The sequence below is a fragment of the Hemiscyllium ocellatum genome, chromosome 37 (genome assembly GCF_020745735.1).
Source record: "Hemiscyllium ocellatum isolate sHemOce1 chromosome 37, sHemOce1.pat.X.cur, whole genome shotgun sequence".
NCBI lineage: Eukaryota > Metazoa > Chordata > Chondrichthyes > Orectolobiformes > Hemiscylliidae > Hemiscyllium > Hemiscyllium ocellatum.
In genome coordinates this window covers 13369063-13396570 of record NC_083437.1, presented here as the reverse complement: position 1 = coordinate 13396570, position 27508 = coordinate 13369063, and the positions used below count along the sequence as shown (strand labels likewise).

Here is a 27508-nt window from a genome sequence, read left to right as displayed (position 1 = left end):
TGGGCTAGCTTTATCCTATCACTGGAGAAGAAGCAAGTTCACTCAGCTAAATATGCTAATATTCCTGTGCACGTAGATACATGCCAATCTCTAAGATGAACAAAAGTTGTACATCAACTGCAGCCCCATGGACAAATTGTCTAATTTCAGTATACTGGAAAAGCGCAGCAGGTCAGGCAGCATCCAAGGAGTAGGAGTATTGACGTTTTGGGCATAAGCTCTTCTTCAGGAATCCTGAAGAGGGGCTTATGCCCGAAACGTTGATTCTCCTGCTCCTTGGATGCTGCCTGACCTGCTGCACTTTTCCATCAACACATTTTTCAGCTCTGATCTCCAGCATCTGCAGTCCTCACTTTCTCCAATTTCAGTATACAAAAGGACAGTAAGCAATTTAGAAGTTACATGAATTTGCATGTGCTAAAGTCATGTGAATCATTTTCATTGGAGTTGTTACTTTGACACCCAACTCACCCCAACCAAGACAGGTACACCTCGGATATTCTGAATTTTGACAAGGGGCCGATTTTCCAAACCTCTTCCACTAAGGGAAACACCTACTCTTTGGGAGCAACAAATCTGGCACACGAAGTAGAGAGATAAGTAAGGAGATCAGAGGTAATGTTCTCTGTCTTCCTACCAAGACTTACACCCGTTTATTCAAATGAATACACAAATAGCTGGTGGTGACCTTGAACCTGAACTTACCGTCAAATCAAGTGTCACTTCCAGTGCAGTGTTTGCATGAAATTCTGCGAGACAACCTAGGGAGGCGATGGCCTCGTGGTATTGTTGCTGGGCAGTTGATTCAGAGACTCTGGCAATGTTTTGGGGATCCATGTAGGAATCTTGCCACAGTAGATAGTGGAATTTGAGTATCTGTAATTGATCTAATGATGACCACAACTTCATTGTCATCTGGTTCACTAACGTCTTTTATGGAGGGAAACTGCCATCCTTACTTGGTCTGGCCCACAGTAATCTGCTTGACTCTCGACTGCCCAGTGGGCAGTAAGTGCTGACATAGTGACACCATTATTATGAATTAATTAAAAAAAAACTAGATTGCAACTAGACTATGTTAATAGTTTGATCTGCTAAATGTTGGCATCACTTAATCGATGTAGGCACACTTAGAATTGCACCAAATACTGAAACCCTCAAAACAACCTCTTCATTTGGTGAACTTGCTAGTATTTTGGTGTTATTATGGTTTTGAAAGTGAATCTGTATACATTTTCAATTAAGTAAAATGCATTCTACATTCAATCCTGTTTTGCTTTCAGATCTTGACATTGAGAAGTATAGCGACAGGAATAATAAAGTAAAACCAGAAAATATTTTACCTGCAGGGTATATCACTTTGTCCCATGGAAGTATATGCAGCCCAGATTGAAGAAAATAAACCATCAAATATATGTCAGTAACTTGCCTTCCTAACCTAAATAAAATGTATTTAGAAACTGTATTTCTTTAGTAAGGTGTAACTTCTTCAGGGATGTTAACATTTGTCACTAATCACTGGACATAACAGATCATAATTCTGTTTAGTTCCAAGCTTTATGCAAAAGAAAGAAAAAGTATTCAATTGATTCTAGTCCGACCAATCAATGATGAATTACATTGAAAAAGCATTTTAATATAGTGCCACATTCCATCTGATCTGGCACTTCAGTCTTGCTCTCCATACAATCTGATTGATGTTAAGGACCTACAGTGCTAGTGGGAAAATATAATTTCCTTATGAGTCACTGATTCATGCGTACACTTCTTTGAATTTGGGGAGAGGCAGTTTATGTTTCTGCATTTTCTTGTTATATTTGAGAACTGAGCATCAATGTTTTCTTTTGGAGTAGTCTGCTCTCTAATTAAATTTGTGTTTTGTTTCAGGTTATAAAATTAACTTTCATATCATTTAATTCTATTGAAGACCACAGTGACATTTTGCTGTAAAATTTCAAAAGTGTATTTAATTTTTCTTTGACACATTTAAAGACATCTTAGGGAAGCTAGTAATTTTTGCTTAATTTTGTAATTATTTTCAGACATCTAATTGTGTGTGAATGATTTAGCAGAGGGATGAAAGGATTTTCTCAAAAGCTTTGCATTGAAAAATCCATCAATCCATAATTTAGTAAGAAAATGCATTACTAACTGTTAAATTTCCCATTTATGAAGTCACAAATTGTCAAGTACTCAGGGCTTGAAGCTTTGAGGTCGAATCTTCATTTCAACTTGTTTTAGTGAGTAACTTGAACCCCGCCAACCATACCATGTGATGCCATCAGAGTTTTGAGTGTGCTCTCCTTGACGATAGTAAACTCCATTCAGATTAGAATCTGAGCAACAGTTGTACCAGTAACCACCTGCAGAAGATAGGATAATAAACTATTATATAAGTTGTGGTATCATTTCTTATGGTTAAAAATTAGGGAGGCAGCAGGCAAGGTGATTGATGGTAAAATATTTTTCAAAATTACAAGAGCCAGGTGGTCATTGTGGTCTTTTCCAGTCCAGTGCAGTCAGAGATTTTTCTTTCCAATGCATTCATAGAATTTACCAATGTTTAGTAGATTATGCAACATATTTTCACAATCCATATTACTATTGAAGGGTTTTTCTATTTTTGGTCAGACATGCCCATTGCAAGGAATTGTTTTACGAAAGGTCATTATTTTCCTTCTGTAATTTAATTTTATTATAGCATTGTATAAATGAAAGCTAACTGAACATTCTATGATCCATCCAGGGCACAATAGCATCTTGTTTTCTTTTCGTTTACTTATTGGCTCTTACCTTTGCGGAAATGTACACAGTTGTCCACACACTTGTCATGGTCTCTATCCTTTGTACTGAAGGCAGTATTATTGTGGTATCTGAGTGAATCTCGTCCAGCTGTTCCATTGTAATTTCCAATTATTAATTTGTAGCTATTCAATTCATCACTGATTGAAAAGTAGTCGTATTCTGCATAACAAGTATGTCCTTCCCAGTCCTATTGTTACATAATTAAACAGTTCACTTACATGAGATAATTTGTTACTACCATGTTGTAAATGTTAATGAATGCATTAATTCACATTTACAGTATACTTCATTTTTAAGATGCAAATTTAAATGTTACATGATTTTCTCCAGTTCTGTTTGTTAAATATTCCAACTGAAAACAGAAATCATTATTTTGTAATAACGAATAAATAAGAATAAATAAATAGATTACCTCCATATCAATTCTCAGTATACTTGGCTGCCTCGTTAACCGAAAAATGTGATCGTTGCCCAGCCAGAAGTCTCCACGGATGTTGCCAAACCCTCGCTTGTACTGTTTCCAGTCACGGTAGAAAGAGCTTAGTCCAACTTTTCGACGTTGTATAACAGTCCAACCACCACCTTCAGTTTCCATGTCACAGTATACCTGTAATAGTCCAAGTAATTATTCAATATGTCATAAAAAGTATTCTTGAAAGTTGATGCTATCAACTAGACTTTCACTCTCTGATAATAAGATTCAAAGCCTCATTCACTCCTGTAAGTTTTGGCCCATAACATATTACCTCATCATTTGGATGAATGCAGAATTTTGATTTGGATTTCATATTTGGTAGGCTCAATTGAAAGCATTATGTAAAAGATACAAATTAACAAATTGGAAATACTGGAAATTAGAACTAAAGCTAAGAACAATTTACTGTAAAAATACAATGAAAGTAGATTGTAAAAATAGAATGAAATGTTAATGTTTCATAAGTAATCCTAATTAATTAATTGTCTTTGCAAATACTTGCTGACTGTATATTTGCAGTTAATTGCATTTTACTTCTGTAGAATACCTACAGTGTGGAAACAAGCCCTTCAGCCCTGCAGATCTACATCGACCTTCTGAAGAGTACCCCACCCAATCATTTCCTATAACTCTACATATATCCCTACACACCCCTGAACAATATGGGCAATTTAGCATGGCCAAGTCACCTAACCTGCACATCTTTGAATTGTGGGAGGAAACTCTGGCAGACACTGGGAGAATGTGCAAACTCCGCACAGACTGCTGGAATCGAACCAGGGTCTCTGGTGCTGTGAGGTAGCACTAATAACCACTGAGCCACCATGCCACATTCTATTAAATTACATTCTTGTCATTGGACTTTTAAATTAAATTTTTAAAAAGATAGTTGCTGCTCTCTTCCAGTTGTGAAATGTTGCAACCTTTTGGTCCGATTTCATTCAGTGGCAGAAAGCAAATGATTGAAAGTTCCCTGATTGACAGAGAGTTCATAAATTAAAATGGATTTGAATCATTCGAGCAAGCTCTGTTCTAACTTCAATAAAGATATTTGAACATAGAATAAGATATTAATTATTAAAAGAGCAGGGTTGTTGTTACTTATTGCAGTACTGTTTCGATTTAAAATTCTTATGTGAGAGCAGCCACAAGACTGTAGCTCCTCTTTCAACAGTAAAATCCATTAAAAACTATGGGCTAAATTCTCCATGTTTATAAGGATCACTAAAGTGAAGAGACAATATTTTAGTGTTCATGGACAATTCTCGTACCAGAGTATAATCTTCACAAACAATAAATAACGTGTTTGTGTATTGCAGTCTACCGATTAAAATATTTTGTGACAGTGAAGCATGTGCAAAAGATGACAAGAGTAAAGGATGTCTCTTTTGAGCAGCATCACCTCAAATTCTGGAGTTGCCAGGAAATCGTCGGCAGGTAACTTGTATACTCCAGATATTCGGTAATTCTTCTGATATAGTGATGTGCAGTCATAGATGGCATCTGCAAACAGAAGATTAAACTCTATTATTATTCCAGAATTCCCAAGTTTTACATCAGACTCTTACAGTTACTGTGTATGTATGAGCAAAAACGAAGAGTGGCCTCCTTTCTAGTAATAGATTTGTAAAATATTTTCCACAGTGAGAGGTATAAATTTGAACAGTGGTTGAAATCTGTTCTGATATATCATACTCACTTGACCAGGAAAAGTCCATTCATTTTTTTAATCACTGTCAATGAAATAAGGCTAAATATTGACACACTATTACAATAAGAAAGCACTGAACTACGTTGAGAATTATCTTGGTATTTCAACTGTTAGCAGAGAGAATATTAGCAAATGCAGGATACATACAGGTCACTTTGAAATATTCTGTGTATTATTCCTGTGTAAATTTTGTACCCACTATATTAGCATTATTTTATTGTGGATACAGACTTCTGTTTTGCTTTAACAAACTGAATTAAATTGCCCATTTATCCTAATTTATCTTAGTCTTGTTTCAAAACTCTTCTGCTTCTCCTTTCGTCAGAATGTATAGACATCATAAATGAATTACTACATTTTACTCTTTATCTCAATGTAGAGCCCTTTCTCTCAAGTGATTTATCCAATTCACTCCTAAATGTATTGATAATGGCAGCCTTAGAGTGCTTCCAATGACAAATTGGTCAGTATGTTAACCATACTCTGTTTAATGTTTTTTTTTAATTCAAAGACCTGCCTATTTACCTGCCTCTTTGAAGTTCAGAATCACAATTTACTCTTCATTGGCACACTAGAGAATACTCCCTGATTTGCTTTTCATGAATTTTCTGTTTACTGCTGTCTAGGGCTAGAAAATAAAAACTTGTAGATATTTACATTTGATCTAATTTGAGTCACTTGGTTTAAATACTGTTTTTTTAATCTTCCAAAACAAAAGAAACCAGTGAGCATACCTGACCCATGTTGATGGAAATAACTCAGCCATGCAAATTTATAGCTTTTCTGTATTTTTACTAACTGGAGCAAATTAATTCTTTAATGTTCACAAGTTCAGAGGTTGGAACAGTTGAGCTTGGCTGTTAGATGTAAAGACAGTGCAAACCTAATTAAAATCAGAGTAGTGCTCTTCTAATTCAACCCATTTGAATTTATGTTGATGAATAGTTTTTTTTATGTAACTTGGAAACATTAAAGAGACACTTCCACTTTAAACTTAACTTTGTGAAGATTTTGAGAAATAAGTCTTACCAATACCATAATGATTTTTAAAAAACACTAAATTTTCCACAAGTTTGTTTTAAATTTTCGTTGTGTTCTTTTTGTTGAATGTGATTTATCAAGAATAGGCTAAGGTAGTAATATGTTGGTTTCTGTGTATTCTTGAATTCAACAATGCTGGTTACTGTTTATTTGAACTATTTCCAAAATATGGTTCAGTACACAAAATTGTGGCTTGTCAGATGTCCAGGGTAAAGGAAAGCGCAGGGCTGGATTGTTCAGTGGAAGTTTAAATAAATATGAGCACACTTCATAGGTTAGGTGCAGAAGCAACAAAAAGGGAAACTACATTATTTATAGAACTCTGAAGTCATTACGTTAAGTACTCCAGAAAGTGAAATATGCAACCAGATGATTTTTCACCATTCAAATAAACAAAACAGAACAATTTTGGTCCTTCAGATATTTGACACTTCTTTTACAATTGCTTCCTATGCTAAAGTGGCTGATTTGAATTTCGGTACCAAATAGGGTACAGTATTTGGCATTAGGGTTCTTGGACTAGGGAGGACATACATCAACTTGGTTTCTTGCTTTTTCAGCAGTAAAGTGATTGGAAGCTTCTGTACATAGGTATTTTGAAAACATAATTTGGCTTAATTGTTATGGAGGAAACCAGTGCAGACAATGAGAATGTGCAAACTCCACACAGATGGTCACTCAATGTTAGAATAGAGCCTGGGTCCCTCGCTGTGTGAGGCAGGCAATACACTGAAATGTCATACGTTGAATGAGCAGTTTCATATTTCTCGGGGTAGATTATTACATATAGTTTTTTTAGAGTTGAATGGTTTAACAATTGCTGCAGTAATTCATTCAAACAATTTGATTGATTGCACCTAATGAAAATAGCCTTTGGATCTTGTGGATGGATGTGTCTTTCTGTCTTACATAAAATTTCTATTTCCCTCAATGTGCCATTTGCATGAATAATTGACGTTTATAATTGCAGTTAAAGATTGAGGTGTATGAATGAAATCTCAGAAATTTTTATTCAGGTACACATTGACCAGGTGATCATTTGTTTTAATTTGTAAACCTACTTTGATTGAAACTGGATGGCAGCAATTTGAAATCTTTCTTGCAAAGGTTTGAGAACATATGTTAGTCATTACTGCAAGAGTGACTTGTCAATGCAGCGTTTATTATTCTGTGATCCTTAATATTTGTCTTAAAGTTACTTTTGTCTCATTTTTCTCATTTTCCACTAAAGTCACACTTATCTGATTATTATTTCTGAAAATTCATGTGCAGCTCAAAATGACCATTTATTTGTTAAACTTTGCAAATCATATTTGCAACATCTCAACTTATAAGCCAAGCTATTGGGCTGTGGATGATGAAAACCTGCAGTTACAAAACAATTCTATCCGAGGAGGTTAAAGCCCATTTTACTGAAGAAAGGGACAGCCTCATTTGTGCTATGTTTGATGACTGAAGAGCTTGACAACAGTCCTTACTGTGTTGGTTTGCTCATGAAATAAGGCTATTTGATTAAGTCAGTGAAGGATGCTCACCATCTCTAGCTTAATAATTAGATGAGTGTGACTTTAGTGGAAAATGATAAAAATGAGAGACGAAAAATAACCTTAAGACAATTATTAAGGATCACAAAATGATAAATACTACGTTGACAAGTCACTTGCAGGAGTAACTACATACATTCTCAAACCATTGCAAGTAAGATTTAAAATTGTTGTCGTCCAGTTTCAATCAAGATAGGTTTACAACATTAAAACAAATGATCGTCTGGTCATTGTATGCCTGAACAAAAATTTCAGAAATTTTGTGTTTTCTCTCTTTTAGGCTCAGAAGCATTCTTTATCGGTAGAACGTATCCTTACATCATTATGGTGTAAATGTCTGTAATCTGTCAACTGGTGAGGTCTGTTTTAGCACTTCATTCAGATGGCACCAAATTGGTTGAGTGTCTAGGATGTATGAAAAGAAACTGAATTCTGACTGAAACCTTGTCCTGATATTTTAAACTTATTTAACAGTTCATCCACCAACTGTCTCCCTCTTCCCCCAACCCCCTCACCCTGCCTCTTTCCCTACGCCCCTCACCTTGCCTCTTCCCCAACCCCCTCACCCTGCTTCTTCCCCCACCCCTCTTGCCCTGCCTCTTTTCCCCCAATACCTTACCCACCTATCACTCTACCCCTTGCCCCACCTCTTCCCCCAATTCCCTTCCCCCACCCCTTCCCCTTAATACCCTGCTCCCACCTCTTTCATCCTAACCCCCTCACCCCTCATCTCCCGCTCACCCCTCACTCCTCCCACCTCTCCATCCCCCCAAAAAAACCTCTGACATCTTTACTTTGAACTTCATGAAATGGCAAACTGATTTTAAAATTTCATTAAGGTCTCGTCAATGTAATGTACTGTAATCTAACATTGATATACTACTTCGATAAATATCACAACACACAAAGACTAAGGTGAAAGTCTATTTTCAATCCCTTCTGCTTAAGTTATTGTTGAGAAGTGTAGTTTGAAACACAGAACAGTGTTGTCCTATCAAATAATGTGCCACTTTTAAAACAAAATCAGTTAAATGGCTAAGTAATTGACAGTAAAGCACAACTGGTGTTAGATTGATCCAGATTAAATTTAATCTGGACCTTTAAAATTATGTTGTTGATGTTTAGAGAAATTCAGCTTACGTTTTTATAATAGTAAGATGGCACAGGCAATCAAAATATGAAGGGCCACTTTCTAGACAAACTTTCTCCCTTGAAAAGAGTATATTGAATTTTTTGCATGCGTCTGAATAACTGTATAGAACCTTACTTTAATATCTCACTCAAAAGATGATACCACTAACAGTGCTGGATGATTGCTGGTCTGCATAAATGTGTCAGCAGGGAAAAAATGAGGACTGCAGATGCTGGAAATCAGAGCTTAAAAATGTGTTGCTGGAAAAGTGCAGCAGGCCAGGCAGCATCAAAGGAGCAGGAGAATCGACGTTTCGGGCATAAGCCCTTCAGGAATGAGGAGGGTGTGCCAAGCAGGCTAAGATAAAAGGTAGGGAGGAGGGACTTGGGGGAGGGGCGTTGGGAATGCGATAGGTGGAAGGAGGTTAAGGTGAGGGTGATAAGCTGGAGAGGGGGAGGGGCGGAGAGGTCGGGAGGAAGATTGCAGGCCAAGAAGACGGTGCTGAATCGGAGGGTTGGGACTGAGATAAGGTGGGAGGAGGGGAAATGAGGAAGCTGGAGAAATCTGCATTCATCCCTTGTGGTTGGAGGGTTCCTAGGCGGAAGATGAGGCGCTCTTCCTCCAGGCGTTGTGTTGCTATGGTCTGGCGATGGAGGAAGCCAAGGACCTGCATGTCCTTGGTGGAGTGGGAGGGGGAGTTAAAGTGTTCAGCCACGGGGCGGTTGGGTTGGTTGGTGCGGGTGTCCCAGAGGTGTTCTCTGAAACGTTCCGCAAGTAGGCAGCCTGTCTTCCCCAATATAGCGGAGGCCACATTGGGTACAGTAAATGATGTGTATAGAGGTGTAGTTGAATTTGTGACGGATATGGAAGGATTCGTTGGGGCCTTGGAGGGAAGTGAGGGGGGAGGTGTGGGTGCAAGTTTTGCATTTCTTGCGGTTGCAGGGGAAGGTGCCGGAAGTGGTGGTTGGGTTGGTGGGGGGTGTGGATCTGACGAGGGAGGTCATCCTCACCTTAACCTCCTCCCACCTATCGCATTCCCAATGCCCCTCCCCAAGTCCCTCCTCCCTACCTTTTATCTTAGCCTGCTTGGCACACCCTCCTCATTCCTGAAGAAGGGCTTATGCCCGAAACGTCGATTCTCCTGCTCCTTTGATGCTGCCTGACCTGCTGCGCTTTTCCAGCAACACATTTTTAAGTGTATAAGTGTGTCACCCTAGTCTCGGATCTGCAACTGAGGCAAGCTTGCTATCATTGATTCAAGCTGATAGTTTTGTCCTTTGGCACTACAGACAGTACAGACAATTGGGTCTTCATGTATAGTAGAACTAAATAACGGAACCAACCTATCAGCTTAAATGTGGATCTATGAATATTTTGGGTTATGGACTCCAGTTTCAGTAGACTGAATGGATAGAAACCATTCTAAAATTCAATGTACCAATAGAAGCTGAATCAATATAAAATAGAGAGAGCAGTGTACTGGATCTATTTTCTCAAAATGAGATCAAAAATTGAATAATGGTATAAATGGTAAGAGCCTCAGTCTTTACAGACTCTTTCTGACCGCTTTAGGTGAAGTGAAAAGTGGGATCCTTTCATGCGTTGTTTTAGATAATGATTGAATAGCGAAAGTATGCCACTTGGTCTGCTTCACTAGCAGGTGAGAATGCAAGATTGCTGAGATTTCTTGTCTCATTGACTCTGTCTGATAGAATGTGAATCACAGACTCAAGGTCTCTGAATGGAATGTGAGTGTTCTTTGTATGGACTCCGGCTACATGTGCAAATATGAGTTTACTACTGGTGTGTTAAACACGCAAATGTATCGGGTGGGAGCTGGCAGGCATGGATTTCTATTTTGAGATTGGAGATAGAAAGCCCTTTGGTAATTTCACAATAACTTGTCAGGATAAGTTCTGCTTTGAGGAAATTTGAGCCAGTGAATGTAAAAGTGGGGTTCTTGGCCATTACGATACAATCCTGGTTCACAAGTTGCAATACATACACTGTTAAAAATTATGTAGGATCCCATCATGATGTTGTCACTTCTGCCATGCCCTGGTTTTCAAGTGATGGGTTTTCCTTTGCCATTTTAAATTTAGAATGCACATAACTTCAGCCGTTACATAAAATGAGGTCGGAATGAATGATTGTTTGAAAATTAGTTTCATATGAGGAGACAGTTTTTTTTTCCCCTGCAAAGTTTGACCTAACAGATAAAAAGAAAAAAATTAAACGGCCAGTATGCATCTGTGTTTTCACTATTACAGTTGATTTAAAAAGTCTTGTAATATTGAAGTAAAAATAAATGTGATTACTGCAGCATTTAAATGCATTGTGTGATAACAGAATTTTTGAAATTTTAGATGAAATTTTTTTTAGACTGTTCAAATTTAACCATCGGTATTTTGTGCTAAAACAGAATGTAATTTGAACATAATAGCTCTTCAGGCAAATTCAACTCAAACATTCTATTGTATCAGTTCTGTAGTTTCTTGCGTAACTCCATGTTACGTACTGACAGCATTAAATATCTTCTGTAAATGATGAATGCATGGCTTAATTTTAATTGATTTTCATATGAATTAAAAGTAATATCTTGATTACTTTAACAAGTCAGAAAAAATCTTGAAAGATCTGCACCACTTTGGTGATGGCTGTTGTAGAAAGAAAATACAGTGAAATTAAATCTGCTAGTAAGTAAAATATAAAAATGTTTAGTAGCCTTATTCACAGAGGATTAGGGAGGGTTTGGTTGAGGTGAATGAGTTCAAAGGCACATTTCTTTTTTGGAGAAGAATTACTGTGCTCTTTCAGTTCAAATATGATCCCTGATTTATTCTTTGTGAACCTTAGTCCACATAATTGAAAATTTTCCAAATTATATACGAGTTTGAATGGGATCTCGCTCAAGAAAATTGGGAATACCCAGTCTACATTATACAGCTGTGTTTTATTAAGTAGAAATTTGGCTTTCATCTGTCAGGCTCTGTCTGATAATGCTCCTATCACATTCCTTGGAATATTTTACTTTGTTAAATGTGATGTACAAATGCAAGTTGTCATTCATAATTGATCGATGTGAACTGTTTCGTCATAATACTGATATATAAATGTGAAGTATTATCTTTGATTAATTTCAATTATAAAGAAATAATTGTAACTATTTTCAAATTGAAGTGCTTTTAATATTTTTTGAATGGCTAAAACACCTTTTAAAAGTTAAATTTCAATTGCCTGTGTTTACTAATTCCGAACTTAACGTTATGACAAATATGAAGGCAATGTGAGGACTGCAGATGCTAGAGATCAGAGTAAAGATTAGAGTGGTGCTGGAAAAGCACAGCAAGTCAGGCAGCATCCGAGGAGCAGGAAAATCAATGTTTCGGGCAAAAGCCCTTCATCAGGAATGAAGGCAGGGAGCGAGAGCGTTTAATACATATTCCTTCCCATCTATTCCTCACTAGAACACTCTGCTCTTACCTGTTGATGTCTGTGTAACTGTTTGGGCTGCTTGAAGCTGAATAATGTCTATCCGATTGTTGACTTCAGAGTATTTTCCTTCAGCTTCTGTAATACGAGATTCCATCTGCCGATAGCCATTTTCCACTTCCATCATTTGCATGACTACATTTATCCAGTCAGTCTCCTGTTTCCTACTAAGCTCAGCCAGAATGCTAGTCAGGTTGGCCACCTGGATTTTCAGCTCTTTAAGATCATCACAGCAGGTCATGAGTTTCAGAATATTAACTCCTCCTGCGGTTCCCCTTCTCCGAGGTGCTTTCTGAACCCGGCTGTAGCTTGGAGAAACGATGCAGAGGAACAAAATGAATGAAAGAAGCCAAAGGAAAATTTTGACTGTCATCTTTGCAATTTAATTAATGTAAAAGTCTTATGTCCTTGGACTTAAAACACTTGCCGCTTTGGATTACGTTTTCAAAAACGTTAACAAAACTAATGATCTACTTTGTCAGAGTGTTTTAAAGTTTTGTTTTAGTAGTTCAGAATAATGAGAAGCACATTGTTGAGAGAAATTCCTCTTGTGCACTTTATCCAGTGAAGATTGAAACTTGCGAATTAAGTGTTCCTGGTATCCTTTTCTGAAAAATGTAGGCAGTCTTAAAAATAGCTCGACACAGCATCTTAAATACCTAATGCATCTTTAGTCTGTGCCCCTCCCATTCCTTGCTCCTGCACGTATGGCAGGCTCCTCCCAGTCCATCAATTAGCCTCAGGTGCTGACAGGAATGTGGGCTGGAGGTTTCTTTGAGAGAAGGATGCCTTTTGTTTGAAATTTGGCGAGCAAAGAACTTCAGTCCTGTCAGCTTTTTCTGATATCATATTACCGGTGTTGTGGAGGAAGGTAGCAACAAGTTTATGTATTTTTTTTTTGTCCCGTTTCTTATAAATACGTGCTGTGATGAGTTAAAATATTCAAAACTGTTAATACTGTTCAGTAATAACTTCCAATAGTACACCACACTCAAATATGCACACATATCTATGTGGATTTCCATGAGTTTTTAAGCATAAAATCTAGTCTACATCATGTTAGAATAAATATCCTTTGAAAAGTAACAAAATAACAAAAGTCAGCAATTTTCATTTTTGTGCAGACAGGACACGATGAGGTGATTACTTCAGACTGTTAAAATACTTAAGCAGCATACTGTTTCACTTACTTGTACAGCTGATATACATTTCATTTGAGGTTAGCCACAACATGTGACTCATGTTGCAGATTTATCCTACAGTCATTTGTAATCAAAATTATGTTTCAAAAGTTGACTGCATTTTTATTTTGTGATATACTTCACATGTTAACTGAAATTAAGATAAACTGCTTTAAATAACATTGCAAACAGTAAATCAAAGCCAGCTCTTTCAGAATTTCAGATATCTGTCCTCACGTTTTCCCATATTGCATCCCATCTCCCAAGTTTTTATCCACTCACTGAACCTGTCTGAATCTCTCTTAAACTGTCTATGCCATTCACCCACTACTGGCCTGCCCACCTATTTTTGTGCAGTGTCATCTGCAAACTTGACTATAGGATATTTCACTTCCTTCATCCATGTCATTCATATCTACCGTAAATAATTCTGACTCCATCATTAACCCCTGTGTCACTCCATAAGTTACAGGTTGCCATCCTAAAAATGAGGTTAGGCTCTTTGGCAGGATGAATAGTAGAGCTGATTATTATTAGTATGGAGAAAGACTGGAAAAAGCTGCAGCACAGATGGATTTTAGAGTTCTCATCTATAAATCTCAAATCAGCTAGCATCCAAGTTCAGCAGATGATGGGGAAGAAAAATTGACTGTTCACCTTTATTTCGAAGAGAATGGAGTATAAAAATAAAGAAATCTTGAAAAAAACGATACAGGATATTAATTAGACCACTATAACAATATTGAGAGCAGTTTTGGCCCACTTATCAAAGGAAAGACAAATTGGCAAAGGGGGCAGTCCAGAGTAGATTTATCAGGTTGATCCCAGGTATGGAGGGGTTTTCTTATGAGTGAAGATGGTGTAGTTTGGGCCTGTACTCAATATAATTTAAAAGAATGAGGGATGACCTTACAGGGGGTGCGATCTCAGAGTAAGAGGTTGCCCAGTTAGAACAGAGATGAGGAAGAAATTGTTCTCCGAGTGTGATGATTCTGTGGAGTTCTTTATCATATATGACTGTTGAGGTGGGAGTTAAGTATATTCAAGACAAAGATAAATTGTTAATTAGTATGGGAATCAAGGGTCATAGAGATAAGACAGGAAAGTGGAGCTGATAATTATCAGATCAGCCATGATCTCATTGAATGGTGGAGCAGACTCATTGGTCTGACTGGCCTGCTTCTGCTGCTTATCTTATGTTCACTCCACTGGTTTCAGGTTGTCATCCTAAAATGCTCCCTTTACCCCAATTCTCTGCATTTTAGTTAACCAGTAGTCTAGTTATGCTAGTATTCTACCCCCAGCATGTCCTCTTATTTCATTAAGTAACCTTGTGTGTAGTAGGTATTGAATGCTGTTTGGAAATCAACACCAAATTGTGAAAGTTTCTTTAGTAACTGTTAACTATGTCTATTTAAAACCCTTTGGCATATATTAACTAGGAATAATAATTATTGTCACTTACCAAATATTAGTTTTATGGAGTTTTATGACTGAACAGAACATTGCAATTCACAAATTGGTAATGTCTTTTCATTTTCTCATTTTAAATAAATGCTGCAACCTGTCTCCTAAAATTTACTACTTTTCAATCACGAATGCCGCCGCAAAATATTCCTCTGTTCAAACGTTTCGTACTGATTTTTAAAAATGTATTTCTTTAAAATCTCTTGTCTTCCCATGCTGCTGCATTGTTCATGATTTCTGCAAACGAGACTGCATTGAAGTAACTTGCTCCCATGCACACCACAGAACCTCATTTTGCCAACATCTGGATGCAGAGTGCTTCACTTAACACTTTTACAACGTACTTAATGAAGTCTGACCTCTGATGTAAATACCACAAAGTATGAATAATTTGTTTATTAGAGCAATGACATATGTTGTTAAATAACATGTTGCTGGTTTTAAGAATTACAAAATACAATCTGCATGTGCAGAAATACAAAATATTGTGATAAAAATCCAAGTTACAATAGTCCTAATTCTTCTATCTCTGCAACAGTATGGGTATTGAAATCCAAATACAAGCTTGATCACTGAGATTGTGCGCCAGACTCATACTGTAGATTGGACATGAACTTGCTGCAAGTTCAGTATTATGACATTTTAATAGCAACCCTGAAATGTTCAATTACTTTTCCTCAATGTTCTCTACAGTTACTCACTGTACCCTCCTCATATTCCTCTTTTGGTTTTCACGTTCCTTGGGACCATTATCACTTATTCTGTTCCTAGTCATTGTACCACAGGCGGACCGTTCCAAAACAGTGCTTCATTTCTACCCCTAGACTATTACCTTTACATTCTCTCCAGAATTTATCCTTGTCCAACTGCATTCTAATCCTTAGTGACAATTTCCACAGTCAGCATCCATATGCACACTGATACCAGTCTGTACCTTCACATTTCCTTTATAATTTTGCTTATCCAACCTGCTTTCCTACATGAGCTGCCATTTCCTCCTGTTAAACACAGGAAATTGCTGCAGTTTGTTGTGCATTGGGGTGAAGATAGTGACAGTTGAGCGTAGTGGCTGGTTCTAAAAATGAACTGCTTTGTACTAGATGGTGTCAAGCTTCTAGAATGTTCTAAGAACTTCACTCATCCATGCAAGGGGATGATATTCCATTACAATCCTAAATTGTGCTTTGCAGATGGTGAATAGGTACTGGGGGAGACAAGAGGCAAGTTACAATACTGAATCCATAGCATCTGACCTGTTCTTCTAGCCACATGATTTATATGGCTGGTCCAGTTCATTTTCTGGTCTGTGGTAATCCCTAGGATTGATAGTAGTAGCAAACATCAGGAGGCAATGGTTAGATTCTTCTTTGTTTGAGATGGTTGCTGTGTGGTCGTGGATGTTATTTGTCACTTAACAACTTGATCAGAAACTTAGAAGATTTCAGGAGACTATCCAGAAGTTTGATGCAGGAGATTGTCTTTAAGAAGGATCTTGCAAAGGAGAGTGTTGAAATTAGGGGGAGATTGCAAAAGTATCAGGTCTCTGTAGCCAAAAGCGTGGCCATTCATCGGGTTGATGAAAAAGAGAGAATTAACCATAGACAGAGCAAGAGTAGATTTGTAGGAGGCTTTAAATCAGAAATAGAAATAGAGTGACGCTCTGAAGGATTTAAGCCAACCTAAAAAAAGTGCCTTCTTGGGCTGTGCTTTGGTTTGTCTATCCTTCCATATGTCAGTGATTCAGATACTCCTTTTACCACTCTGCATCCATTTCCAAATGAGATCATCAGTAGTCACTGTTTTGAACAAATTATTGAAAATTATCACAAATAAGAGAACAAAATCAAAAGGAGTTTTCAATTAGACTGTGATTTATGTAATTTCATTTTGCAGCATTTTGTAGAGATGCTTCTCTTTAAATGAGTTTGTTTATGGGTTTCTTGAAATGCTGTTGTGCATCTTTGTAACAGCTGCATAGGTTATTTTGAACTGCGTGGGCAGGATAACGTGTAGATGTACATTTATTAATGCCAAGCAGCAATATGTTACATAATGATTCCATTGCAATACGTAAGAAATGACAGGACCTTTTATTGTTTAAAAATAAGTTGTTCTGTAGTTAAATTTACAGTTTCAACTATAACAGTGTCATTTTGAAGGGTTGATAGAAAATGAACATGCTTTAACTTATCATTAAGGAAAACTAACTGAAACATGAGTTAGACAGCTGGAAACTGTAGTTGAACTTTTTATATTCGAATAAAGCTGATTCACTTCACAGTACATCTATGGAGATTGGTCTTTCTCATTGTAATTGTTTTCATTCCCATAATCCTTCAATATACTTATTTACAGAAATGGGTCTGGTTGCTATTGTAAATCTTAAGGTCATATGTTAAAAGAGTCCAAGACCGTTGGAAAGATTAAATCAAGACACATCTTTTGTGGAGAGAGTTTTTTTGACCTACTCAATCTTATTCCTCTCAGACCATGCAGTGTTGCAGATGCTCATGCATTCATACAACTAACTTTCTTCATTAAACATAGGTCTTAGTGTATTCTTTTTTTTCTTCAAATTCAAAATATTCATAGTCTGTCCAAAGCTAATAATTTTTTTTCTTTTCTCATATTATTATTCACAACATTAGCATATCCCAGGTTTCCCATGCTATAAATTATTTTTCCACATTGAGGTAGGGAACAAAGCAATCCATCATCTTAATGCAATATTCCATAACTTCATTACAATACAATAACCCTCTGAAATTATTTCATTGATTTCTTAGGGCAAGCATTTCATTTTGTAAAGAATGCTGACAATTGGTGACCTATTACATGGAAACCTGCGTAATTGTTTTTCTGGATTTAATTTCTTTAATGTTTATTTGACCTCAAATGTCACCAATCGTCAGAGTGCTTTACGAAAAGAAATGCTTGCCTTAAGAAATTATTAGTCTTCTAAATCAACATGTTTTAAATCTTAAAGCTCAAGCTCCAAGAAGTTATAAGTGGCATTGGGCCTAATTTGAGTGTGTAACCAGTTCACATGACTACTCAGATTTCATAACTGGTCTTTTTCTTAACCTTGGGTGCACCCTCATTTTTCTGAGAGAGCATGGACCTATTTATCGGGATGCAAAACGAACCAAGCGATCTTAGATAAGCAATATTACTTACAATATATTGATAAGTAAGATTGCTTATCTAAGATCTCTTGGTTTGTTTTTTCTTCCTTCTTTTGATATATAATCCTTTTTATTTAGAGGACTCTGAATCTTGACTAACACTGAACATCTGTCTTGCCTTTTTTTATTTTATAGATCATGCATTTCTTCAATTCTGCTGAAGTTCCCTGACAATATCTCCACCTGCTTTATAAAGATTCCTGTTGGTTTTTCCTTGGGATACCAATGAAATTTTGCTGTGTCGCTTTTTAATTGAATATATAGGGCTTTCAACATGACAGACTGAACTGAAAAGTGCTACATTCTCTTTATTGATCCTTAAGCATACATGTTTAATTTCCACAGTTTCTCTTCCACATCATAAGGTTCTTTACGTGGCTTCAAAAGAAATTCCCTTTGAAATGCTGTTTGGAGGGTTGGTGCAGACTTGATGGGCTGAATGGCCTTCTTCCACACACTTGAATTCTATGTTTCCCATTGCAAAATTGCTGCTTTTTCAGCAATTGATTTAGACTGCCAGGAATTTGTTGTTGAAGCAGCTAAGGAAATTTTCAAATGTACACTTCCTGCTGTAGGAGCATCAAACCTAAATTTTTGATTACCAAGTCTTTCTCCAAAAGTCCAAACCATTCATCTGACCTCAGCTTTGTATGTACTGTCAAGAGGTACTTTTTCTGTTCCTATCTGACTGTAAGATGGTACTTGCTGCATCCAATCAGGCAGTTTGGTGTACACAACAAGTTCTTTCCAGATTTTCGACTCTTGCTTGGCATCTTTTATCAATTTAGCTTTAATTTGTTAATATCCACTATAACTTCTCAATCATAGGGACTTCTACTTCTCATGGTATACCTGGCCAATTCTATGGTCCTTTCGTTTTTCAAACTATGAACCCTACTTTTATTGTTCTGGACGACTAATACTACTGTGAGATCTCCCCTTCTACTGTTCAGCATTCTTTTGACTAGCCTTGAACCTTTTTCTAGCACCATATTAAGTTCCAGACCCATTTTTAGAACGTTATACTGCAATTTCTGGCTTCCTATATCCTCATCTCATTTTACTAATCTTTGGTTTCGTGCCCTCATCTTGCATGTTTGACTAAAACTCATATTTGCTGGTAGTTTTCCCCTCTCTACCTATAGTGGTACTCGTCCATTCACTAATTCTTTTTGACATGTGCCTCTCGTGTCCATTTTTTGGCAATTGTCCTCCTGGGATCATAAGCCTTATCCTTATTATATGATCAGACATTGCTGAAAGAATATTTGGATTTATTTCAAAAACAGTTTGGTCTGGATTGGAACCCTCCCCCAATTGCAGTGAATTCCCTAAATGGACTAACCACAGGAGGGCCAATATTGGTTCACAAGTTAATCTGCTAAGATCTTTGAAACATCTCTATTCTTTCCTAATGTCTTTCACATACTCTATTACTAAAGAAACTTTCTGTATTTATTACTATAATGTTCATATTTTCACACACACATTTAAATTCATGTTTGGGAATTTTCAATCATTGTCACTTTGGAATTGAACTGGTGGCCCCAGTTCAATCCATCATCTTGTTTTCAGTCTTTTTTTTATTATGCATGTTGTTGTACACACGGCAACTGGATTTAGGAGTTTATGAAGTGCAAGATAAAATGTTTTTCCTACCTTATCCCAAATCTTTAGGTCCATTGCTTCACCTTCATTTAAGTCTCTTGCTACTGGGAGACTCACTTCTGACCATGATGGTGTTCTTCAATTGTTTTCACATTTGTAATTAATCTTTTCTGTACGTTTACTATACTCATTGTCCCTTACTCCTGCATCCTTTAGTTGAATTTTAAATTTGAGAAGATGGGTAGGTAAATTGAAAATGTAGGTTTAAAACAATGATTTTTTTTTGTTTAAGCTTCTATCGCTCGATGTTACTCACACTTAACGAGATCTAACTTGTCTTATCAAAATAATAATTAAGGGCAGACAATAATTTCCAGATTGTATAAACTGCAGATCAATTGAATTTCCAAACCCACTTGTCTTCTTGTGCTCCAAGTCCGTGTCACTTGAGCCATTTTTTATAGATGCCTTTAAAAGTAGGGATGTTTCATTAGATATTACATCTGTGCTGCTGAAAGCAACTTACCCCTTCAATTTCACATGTAATTACTACTCTCTCTTAATTTACTTCAATGTGTTGTCATCCCCAAAATTGAAAGCAAGTAAAGCTCTCAAATCCCTTTAGCTTCACTCTGCTCCTTATGTGTAAGTAATCTAGATAACATTTTAGCCAATCCACTCTACAAACTGGATGTGCATCCACTGTCAACCATAACAACATTCATTGCATCAGCAAATCAAATTCATTTAGAGTTGAAGCTTCTTGTAACCAAGAAAATCCTTTCTGCTTGATACGTATTATCCTCTTCTCAATCTTCTGTGTTGTATATCATTTCAAAAGTCATCTTACTCCGTTGAGCATAATTCATTGCATAGTGACATTGAGTTGCATCTAAAATATATATTATCATTCTTAAGGCATTCTTAATAGAGTCACAGAGATATACAGCACGGAAACAGAACCTTCAGTTCAACTTATCCATGCAGACCAGATATCCTAATCTAATCTAATTCCATCTCCCAGCATTTGGTCCACCTCCCTCTAAATCCTTCCTATTCATATACCCGTCCAGATGCCTTTTAAATGTTGTAATTGATTCAGCCTCCACCACTTCTTCTGGCAGCTCATTCCATACCCGTACCACACTCTGTGAAAACGTTGCCCCTTAGGTCTCTTTTATATCTTTCCCCTCTCATCCTAAACCTATGCCCTCTGGTTCTGGACTCCCCGACCCCAGGGAAAAGATTTTGCCTATTTATCCTATCCATGCCCCTCATAATTTTGTAAACCTCTGTAAAGTCTCCGGTCAGCCTCCGACGCTCCAGGGAAAACAGCCCCAGCCTGTTCATCCTCTCCCTATTGCTCAAATTCTCCAACCCTGGCAACATCCTAGTAAATCTTTTCTGAACCCTTTCAAGTTTCACAACGTCTTTCCGATAGGAAGGAGACCAGAATTGCACGCAATATTCAAAGGCCTAACCAATGTTCTGTACAGCCGCAACATGACCTCCCAACTCCTGTACTCAATAATCTGACCAATAAACGAAAGCGTGCAAAACTCCTCTTCAGTATCCTATCTACCTGCGACACCACTTTCAAGGAGCTATGAACATGCACTCCAAGGTCTCTGTTCAGCAACACTCCCTAAGGACCTTACCATTAAGTGTAAAAGTCCTGCCAAGATTTGCTTTCCCAAAATGCAGCAACTAACACTTATCTGAATTAAACTTCATCTGTCACTTCTCAGCCCCTTGACCCATCTGGTCAAGATTCTGTTGTCATCTGAGGTAACCCTCTTCGTTGAAATTTCTGATATGGCTATAGTTTCAGTCGAATCCCTCGAACTCAGCACCACCTTCCTAACCTGCAATCTTCTTCCTGACCTCTCCTCCCCCACCCCACTCCGGCCTATCACCCTCACCTTGACCTCCTTCCACCTATCAAATCTCCATCGCCCCTCCCCCAAGTCCCTCCTCCCTACCTTTTATTTTAGCCTGCTGGACACATTTTCCTCATTCCTGATGAAGGGCTTATGCCCAAAACGTCGAATTTCCTATTCCTTGGATGCTGCCTGACATGCTGCGCTTTTCCAGCAACACATTTTCAGCTCTAACCCTCTTCGCTGTCCACTACACTCTAGTTTTGATGTCATCTGCAAATTTACTAACTGTACCTCTTATGCTCGTATCCAAATCATTTATGTAAATGACAAACAGTAGAGGACCCAGCACCAATCCTTGTGGCACTCCACTGGTCACAGGCCTCCGGTCTGAAAAACAATCCTCCGCCACCACCCTCTGTCTTTTACCTTTTGAGCCAGTTCTCCCTGTATTCCATGAGATCTAACCTTGCTAATCAGTCTCCCATGGGGAACCTTGTCGAACACCTTACTGGAGTCCATATAGATCACATCTGAAAGTGCTCTGCCCTCATCAGTCCTCTTTGTTACTTCTTCAAAAAACTCAATCAAGTTTGTGAGTCATAATTTTCCATGCACAAAGCCATGTTGACTATCTCGAATCAGTCCTTGCCTTTCCAAATACATGTACATCCTGTCCCTCAGGATTCCCTCCAACAACTTGCCCACCACTGAGGTCAGGCTCACTGGTCTATAGTTCCCTGACTTGTCCTTATCACCCTTCTGAAACAGTGGCACCATGTTTGCCAACCTCCAGTCTTCCGGCACGTCACCTGTGACTACAGATGATACAAATATCTCAGCAAGAGGCCCAGCAATCACTTCTCTTGCTTAGATATTTGTATTATCGGTAGTCACAGGTGAGGTGCCGGAAGACTGGAGGTTGGCACATATGGTGCCACTGTTTAAGAAGGGTGGTAAGGACAAGCCTTATAGTTCCTTAATTCCAGTTGATTCTCATAATTGCCAAAAGTTATCTCATCATTGCTCCTTGTGGTTAGGATCCTTCTTTCATATTGATGCTTAGGCCCCATATCTGGACAGCCTTGAAATGCTGTTACCTTTGAATACTTCATCTTTTTGTTGTATGGTGTCCTATTTTGTGTCATTAAAGCTGTATTACCAGGAAGCTATTAAAGCTTTTGACAGCTATTTCAAAAGTGTGTTTTCTTTAATTCATTCACAGGATGAGGGTATTGCTGGCCTGGCAACATTTATTGCCATTCCAGAAAATCATAAGTTATGTACATGGCATTATCGCTTCCTAGTGACTTTGCTTCTAGTAGGAAGCGGTAGTGCCATGTACATAACTTGTAATTTTCTTGGTAAAGAAGTAACCTGTTTCTACACATCCACTTCATTTTCCATAAGACATAGGAGTGGAAGTAAGGCCATTCGGCCCATTGACTCCACTCCGCCATTCAATCATGGCTGATGGGCATTTCAACTCCACTTACCAGCATTATCCCCGTAGCCCTTAATTCCTCGAGACAACAAGAATCTATCAATCTCTGCCTTGAAGACATTTAGCGTCCCGGCCTCCACTGCACCCTGTGGCAATGAATTCCACAGGCCCACCACTCTCTGGCTGAAGAAATGTCTCCGCATTTTTGTTCTGAATTTACTCCCTCTAATTCTAAGGCTGTGTCCATGGGTCCTAGTCTCCTCGCCTAACGGAAACAATTTCCTAGCGTCCACCCTTTCCAAGCCATGTATTATTTTGTACGTCTCTATTAAGTCTCCCCTTAATCTTCTAAACTCCAATGAATACAATCCCAGGATCCTCAGCCTTTCCTCATTTGTTAGACCTACCATTCCAGGGATCATCTGTGTGAATCTCCGCTGGACACGTTCCAGTGCCAGTATGTCCTTCCTGAGGTGTGGGGACTAAAACTGGACACAGTACTCCAAATGGGGCCTAACCAGAGCTTTATAAAGTCTCAGTAGCACATCGCTGCTTTTATATTCCAACCCTCTTGAGACAAGTGACAACATTGCATTCGCTTTCTTAATCACAGTCTCAACGTGCATGTTTACCTTTAGAGAATCCTCGACTAGCACTCCCAGATCCCTTTGTACTTTGGCTTTACGAATTTTCTCACCATTTAGAAAGTAGTCTATGCTTTTATTCTTTTTGCCAAAGTGCAAGGCCTCACATTTGCTCATGTTGAATTCCATCAGCCATTTCCTGGACCACTCTGCCAACCTGTCTAGATCCTTCTGTAGCCTCCCCACTTCTTCAGTACTACCTGCCTGTCCACCTAACTTCGTATCATCTGCAAACTTCGCTAGAATGCTCCCAGTCCCTTCATCCAAATCATCAATATATAATGCGAACAGCTGTGGCCCCAACACTGAATGACATAGCGTTGGATGATGTGGAGTCTGTGTGGGTGGAATTGAGGAACCACAAAGGCAAAAAATCCATAATAGGAGTTGTGTACAGACCTCCTAACAGTGGTCAGGACCAGGGACGCAACTTGTACCGGGAAATAGAGAAGGCATGTCAGAAAGGCAAGGTCACATTGATCATGGGAGACTTCAATATGCAGGTGGACTGGGTAAATAATGTTGCTAGTGGATCCAAAGAAAGGGAATTCATGGAATGCTTACAGGATGGCTTTTTGGAACAGCTTGTCATGGAGCCCACAAGGGCGCAGGCTATTCTGGACCTAGTGCTTTGCAATGAAGCAGACTCTATAAAAGATCTTAAAGTAAGGGAACCCTTAGGAAGTAGAGATCATAATATGATAGAGTTCCATCTGAAGTTTGAAAGAGAGAAGGCAAAATCGGATGTAATGGTATTACAGTTAAATAAAGGTAATTATGAGGGCATGAGAGATGAACTGACAAAAATAGACTGGAAGCAGAGGCTAGCGGGGAAGACAGTAGAGCAAAAATGGCAGGAGTTTGTGGGTATAATTGAGGACACCGTACAGAAGTTCATCCCAAAGAAAAGAAAGATTATCCGGGGAGGGATTAGACAGCCATGGCTGACAAAGGAAGTCAGGAAATGTCTTAAAGAAAAAGAGAGATCCTATAAAGTGGCCAAGCGCAGTGGGAAATCAGAAGATTGCAAAGGCTACAAAAACAAAGAGAGTAATACGAAAGGAGAGGATCAAATATGAAGGTAGGCTAGCCAGTAATACTAGAAATGATAGTAAAAATGTTTCTTTCAATACATAAGAAACAAGCGACAGGCAAAAGTAGACATTGGGCCACTTCACACTGAACCAGGAAGCTTAGTTCCCATTGATCATAAGTTTTAGTTTCCCAAGTCATTGGTGGGAAAATTATATCTTGATACTTTTCACTTGGTTTCAGCCATTCATCTCTAACTGCTATTTTTCCACTGAAAGAAATTTCAGTTTTCATCCCTTGCTACCACTGTTTAATAGAATTCAAGCCGGTTTGCGAAATTGAAATCAAGACATATGAACGTCTGTTGAGAAACATGATTTCTTGGGAGAGGGTCTTTTTGCAGCACAGTAGTGGTGTCCCTACCTCTAGACTGAGAGACACAGGTTCTTCACGCCTGACCTTCTCATTCCACACCTAGCATTAAAGGTATAAAGGTACCCCTATGTATTTGTGCTCAGACAGTTCATAGCCCCTACCTGTTCCTTCTAAAGTTTAAAGAAGAATGTTAAGTTTGCTAATGTGTTTGATCAGATTTATCAATCTCAGGATGCAAATACCCAAGATAACTGCAATTTTTTTCACACTCACCTGTTGGTTTCTAGAAATAATTAATGGTGGCAGGGCTTGTAGAAACCATTGCTAGAAGAATCTATGGGATTCAAATTGTTTGCAAAGTAGACTTGAAAGAAACAAAGAATTATTTTGTAAGATGTAAAGTGAGGTGTAAATGTTGAAGATCAGATTAAATTCTCAAATAAAAGAACAGTCTGGTTAGCCTGTAAATGATACGTTGTAAAGTTTTCATAATTGTTTTCCTAATTCTGCTAAACCCAGTATTTTTTAGTTTCAATCTGTATATGACACTTTCACAGAACATTGTTAGAATGTGAGCAGAATTATCAGTAGTTGAAGATGTGAAAGTCTTCTAAAGCCAGTTATTTAACATTTCCTACAATTAATAAATCTACAGTATGTATTTGTACTTTTAACCTAAATTTAGTCAACATATGAAAAAAATGCATTTATAAATTGACTATTTCTACTGTGACCCATGTCCCTGATTTCTCGCTTGCTGCTGCGTCTCAAGCTGTTGAATTTTGGCTACCTGTTACTCAATTGCACCAGTAGGCACTTAATTTTGTTTAAAATATGACATATTAATGCCACAACTCTTTAAAATAGTTTTGTAGTTCAAATGGAATCTGCATTGCTGTTAAGCTGCAGTTATACTGCAGCTTATCTACTGGCACTGTTTTCAATGGTGAAGATGACAGACGGTTTATCATTTTGAATAATTGCAGGCAAATTTACACCCAGGTGCAGTGAGAATTGATGACATTGCATTTGGACATCTGAGCATTCATAGCAGATAATATTTAACTTTGCAGCAGTAAGAATGTCTGACTGCTTTCTAGGAATTTCAGAAACATTGCAGTTTAAAATTTTGGACATTATCATGAGGTGCAATGTACACCCAAGCTTTCAAACATTGTTGTGCTAGCAAGCAGATTTGCAGTGCAATGGATGTGAACTCCCAACTCCTGGAGATATTTTGACTGCCTTGGTTTAATACACTCAGGTTTCAGATGGGACCTGCTATTATAGCCACTTTACATCAATATGAATATAACAGCGCTAATGCTTTATGATTAGTAGGAATACAGTTCAGTTTTACTAAAATTTCTAGCAATAAAGGAAAGGGTGCGAGACTAAATTTAAGTAAACTAACTTCTTAAAATAATTGAAAAATAAATGTGATTCTTACCTTTCTCCTTCAGTTGTGTTGTTAAAGGAGAAATGTTACTGCTGGTGATTGCTAACTGCCAGACCTTTATTTTTCAGTATGCAAAATGGATTATATATTTCTATATTGTAGTGAAAAGAATTAGGGTTTGGATTTTACAATAAAAATTATATATAATAAATATGCACATAAATCTTAAGTTGTGCTTTATATCTCATTCAGAATGCACTCTGTGCTATTTAACATTAGAATTTTGTGGTCTATTAGATCCTAAGGGTGTTGTTTCAGTAGTTATATAGTTTGAAATCATTGCAAGGTATTTAGTGGAAATTCAGTTTTCAGCATTTGCTTTTTATCTGCAAATTAATTTGTCATTTGAAATAAATTTTTGGTTATGTTTATAATCTTAGAAAAAAATGCGGCTTTGATTTTACTCTTAAAATATGTTCGTCATTTAGACAAGGCTTTCATTTGCCGCCCTTGTGACTGAATAGTCTGGACGTCAGACTCAGACAGGCAGTTGTTTCCTCCTTAGTTAAGTAATATTATGTGAAATAGATGCAAATTAGGTGATTTTAGTCAATGGAATGTGGCACATAAATTTGACCAAGGAACAGAATAGTAGTGATTCAAGTTCTATTTTTTAGTTGCTGATTCTCGGTTGATGCTTTTTATGCCAGAAAAAATATTTTACTTCCAAAATTAATTTTGCTTCTCCTGTCAGAATTTTGAAGAGGCAATTTAAAAAGAGACCAGCAGATTTATCGGATATTTGCTCATAATCTTAAACTTGTATTCATTTTTTTTTAAATTAGCAACTCAGTACAAGTAAACAAAATGTTTTGATTTATTTTGCACTGTTCATGTCCACAGATATTTCACAAAAGGACTTTCACAATTGTAATGTAGGCAAGCATGGAAGTCAGGTCAAGCAACCATAATATTTGTTTGTCATAAGTGACTTGGACCTCTGTAATTTAGTATATATGAAATGATTTGCATCATTTGTAATAACTGCGCATACTATATAATTTTTTTTAACTTTATACACGCGATAGTACAG

At 37.6% G+C, this 27508-nt stretch overlaps 2 protein-coding genes across 8 annotated transcripts in view; one reads left to right on the top strand and one right to left on the bottom strand.

Moving 5' to 3' along the window:
• Positions 1 to 27508, top strand: part of mtor (mechanistic target of rapamycin kinase) — a 474957-nt gene that overhangs the window by 244949 nt on the left and 202500 nt on the right. The gene's annotated exons all lie outside the window — the stretch shown is intronic.
• Positions 2021 to 12801, bottom strand: LOC132833640 (angiopoietin-related protein 7-like). Its single transcript, XM_060852066.1, has 5 exons — positions 12192 to 12801; positions 4683 to 4783; positions 3218 to 3412; positions 2794 to 2992; positions 2021 to 2363 (listed from the first exon to the last, which is right to left on the bottom strand). Exons 1-5 carry the CDS (start codon positions 12571 to 12573, stop codon positions 2194 to 2196), a joined length of 1047 nt encoding a protein of 348 aa, XP_060708049.1. The 5' UTR covers positions 12574 to 12801; the 3' UTR covers positions 2021 to 2193.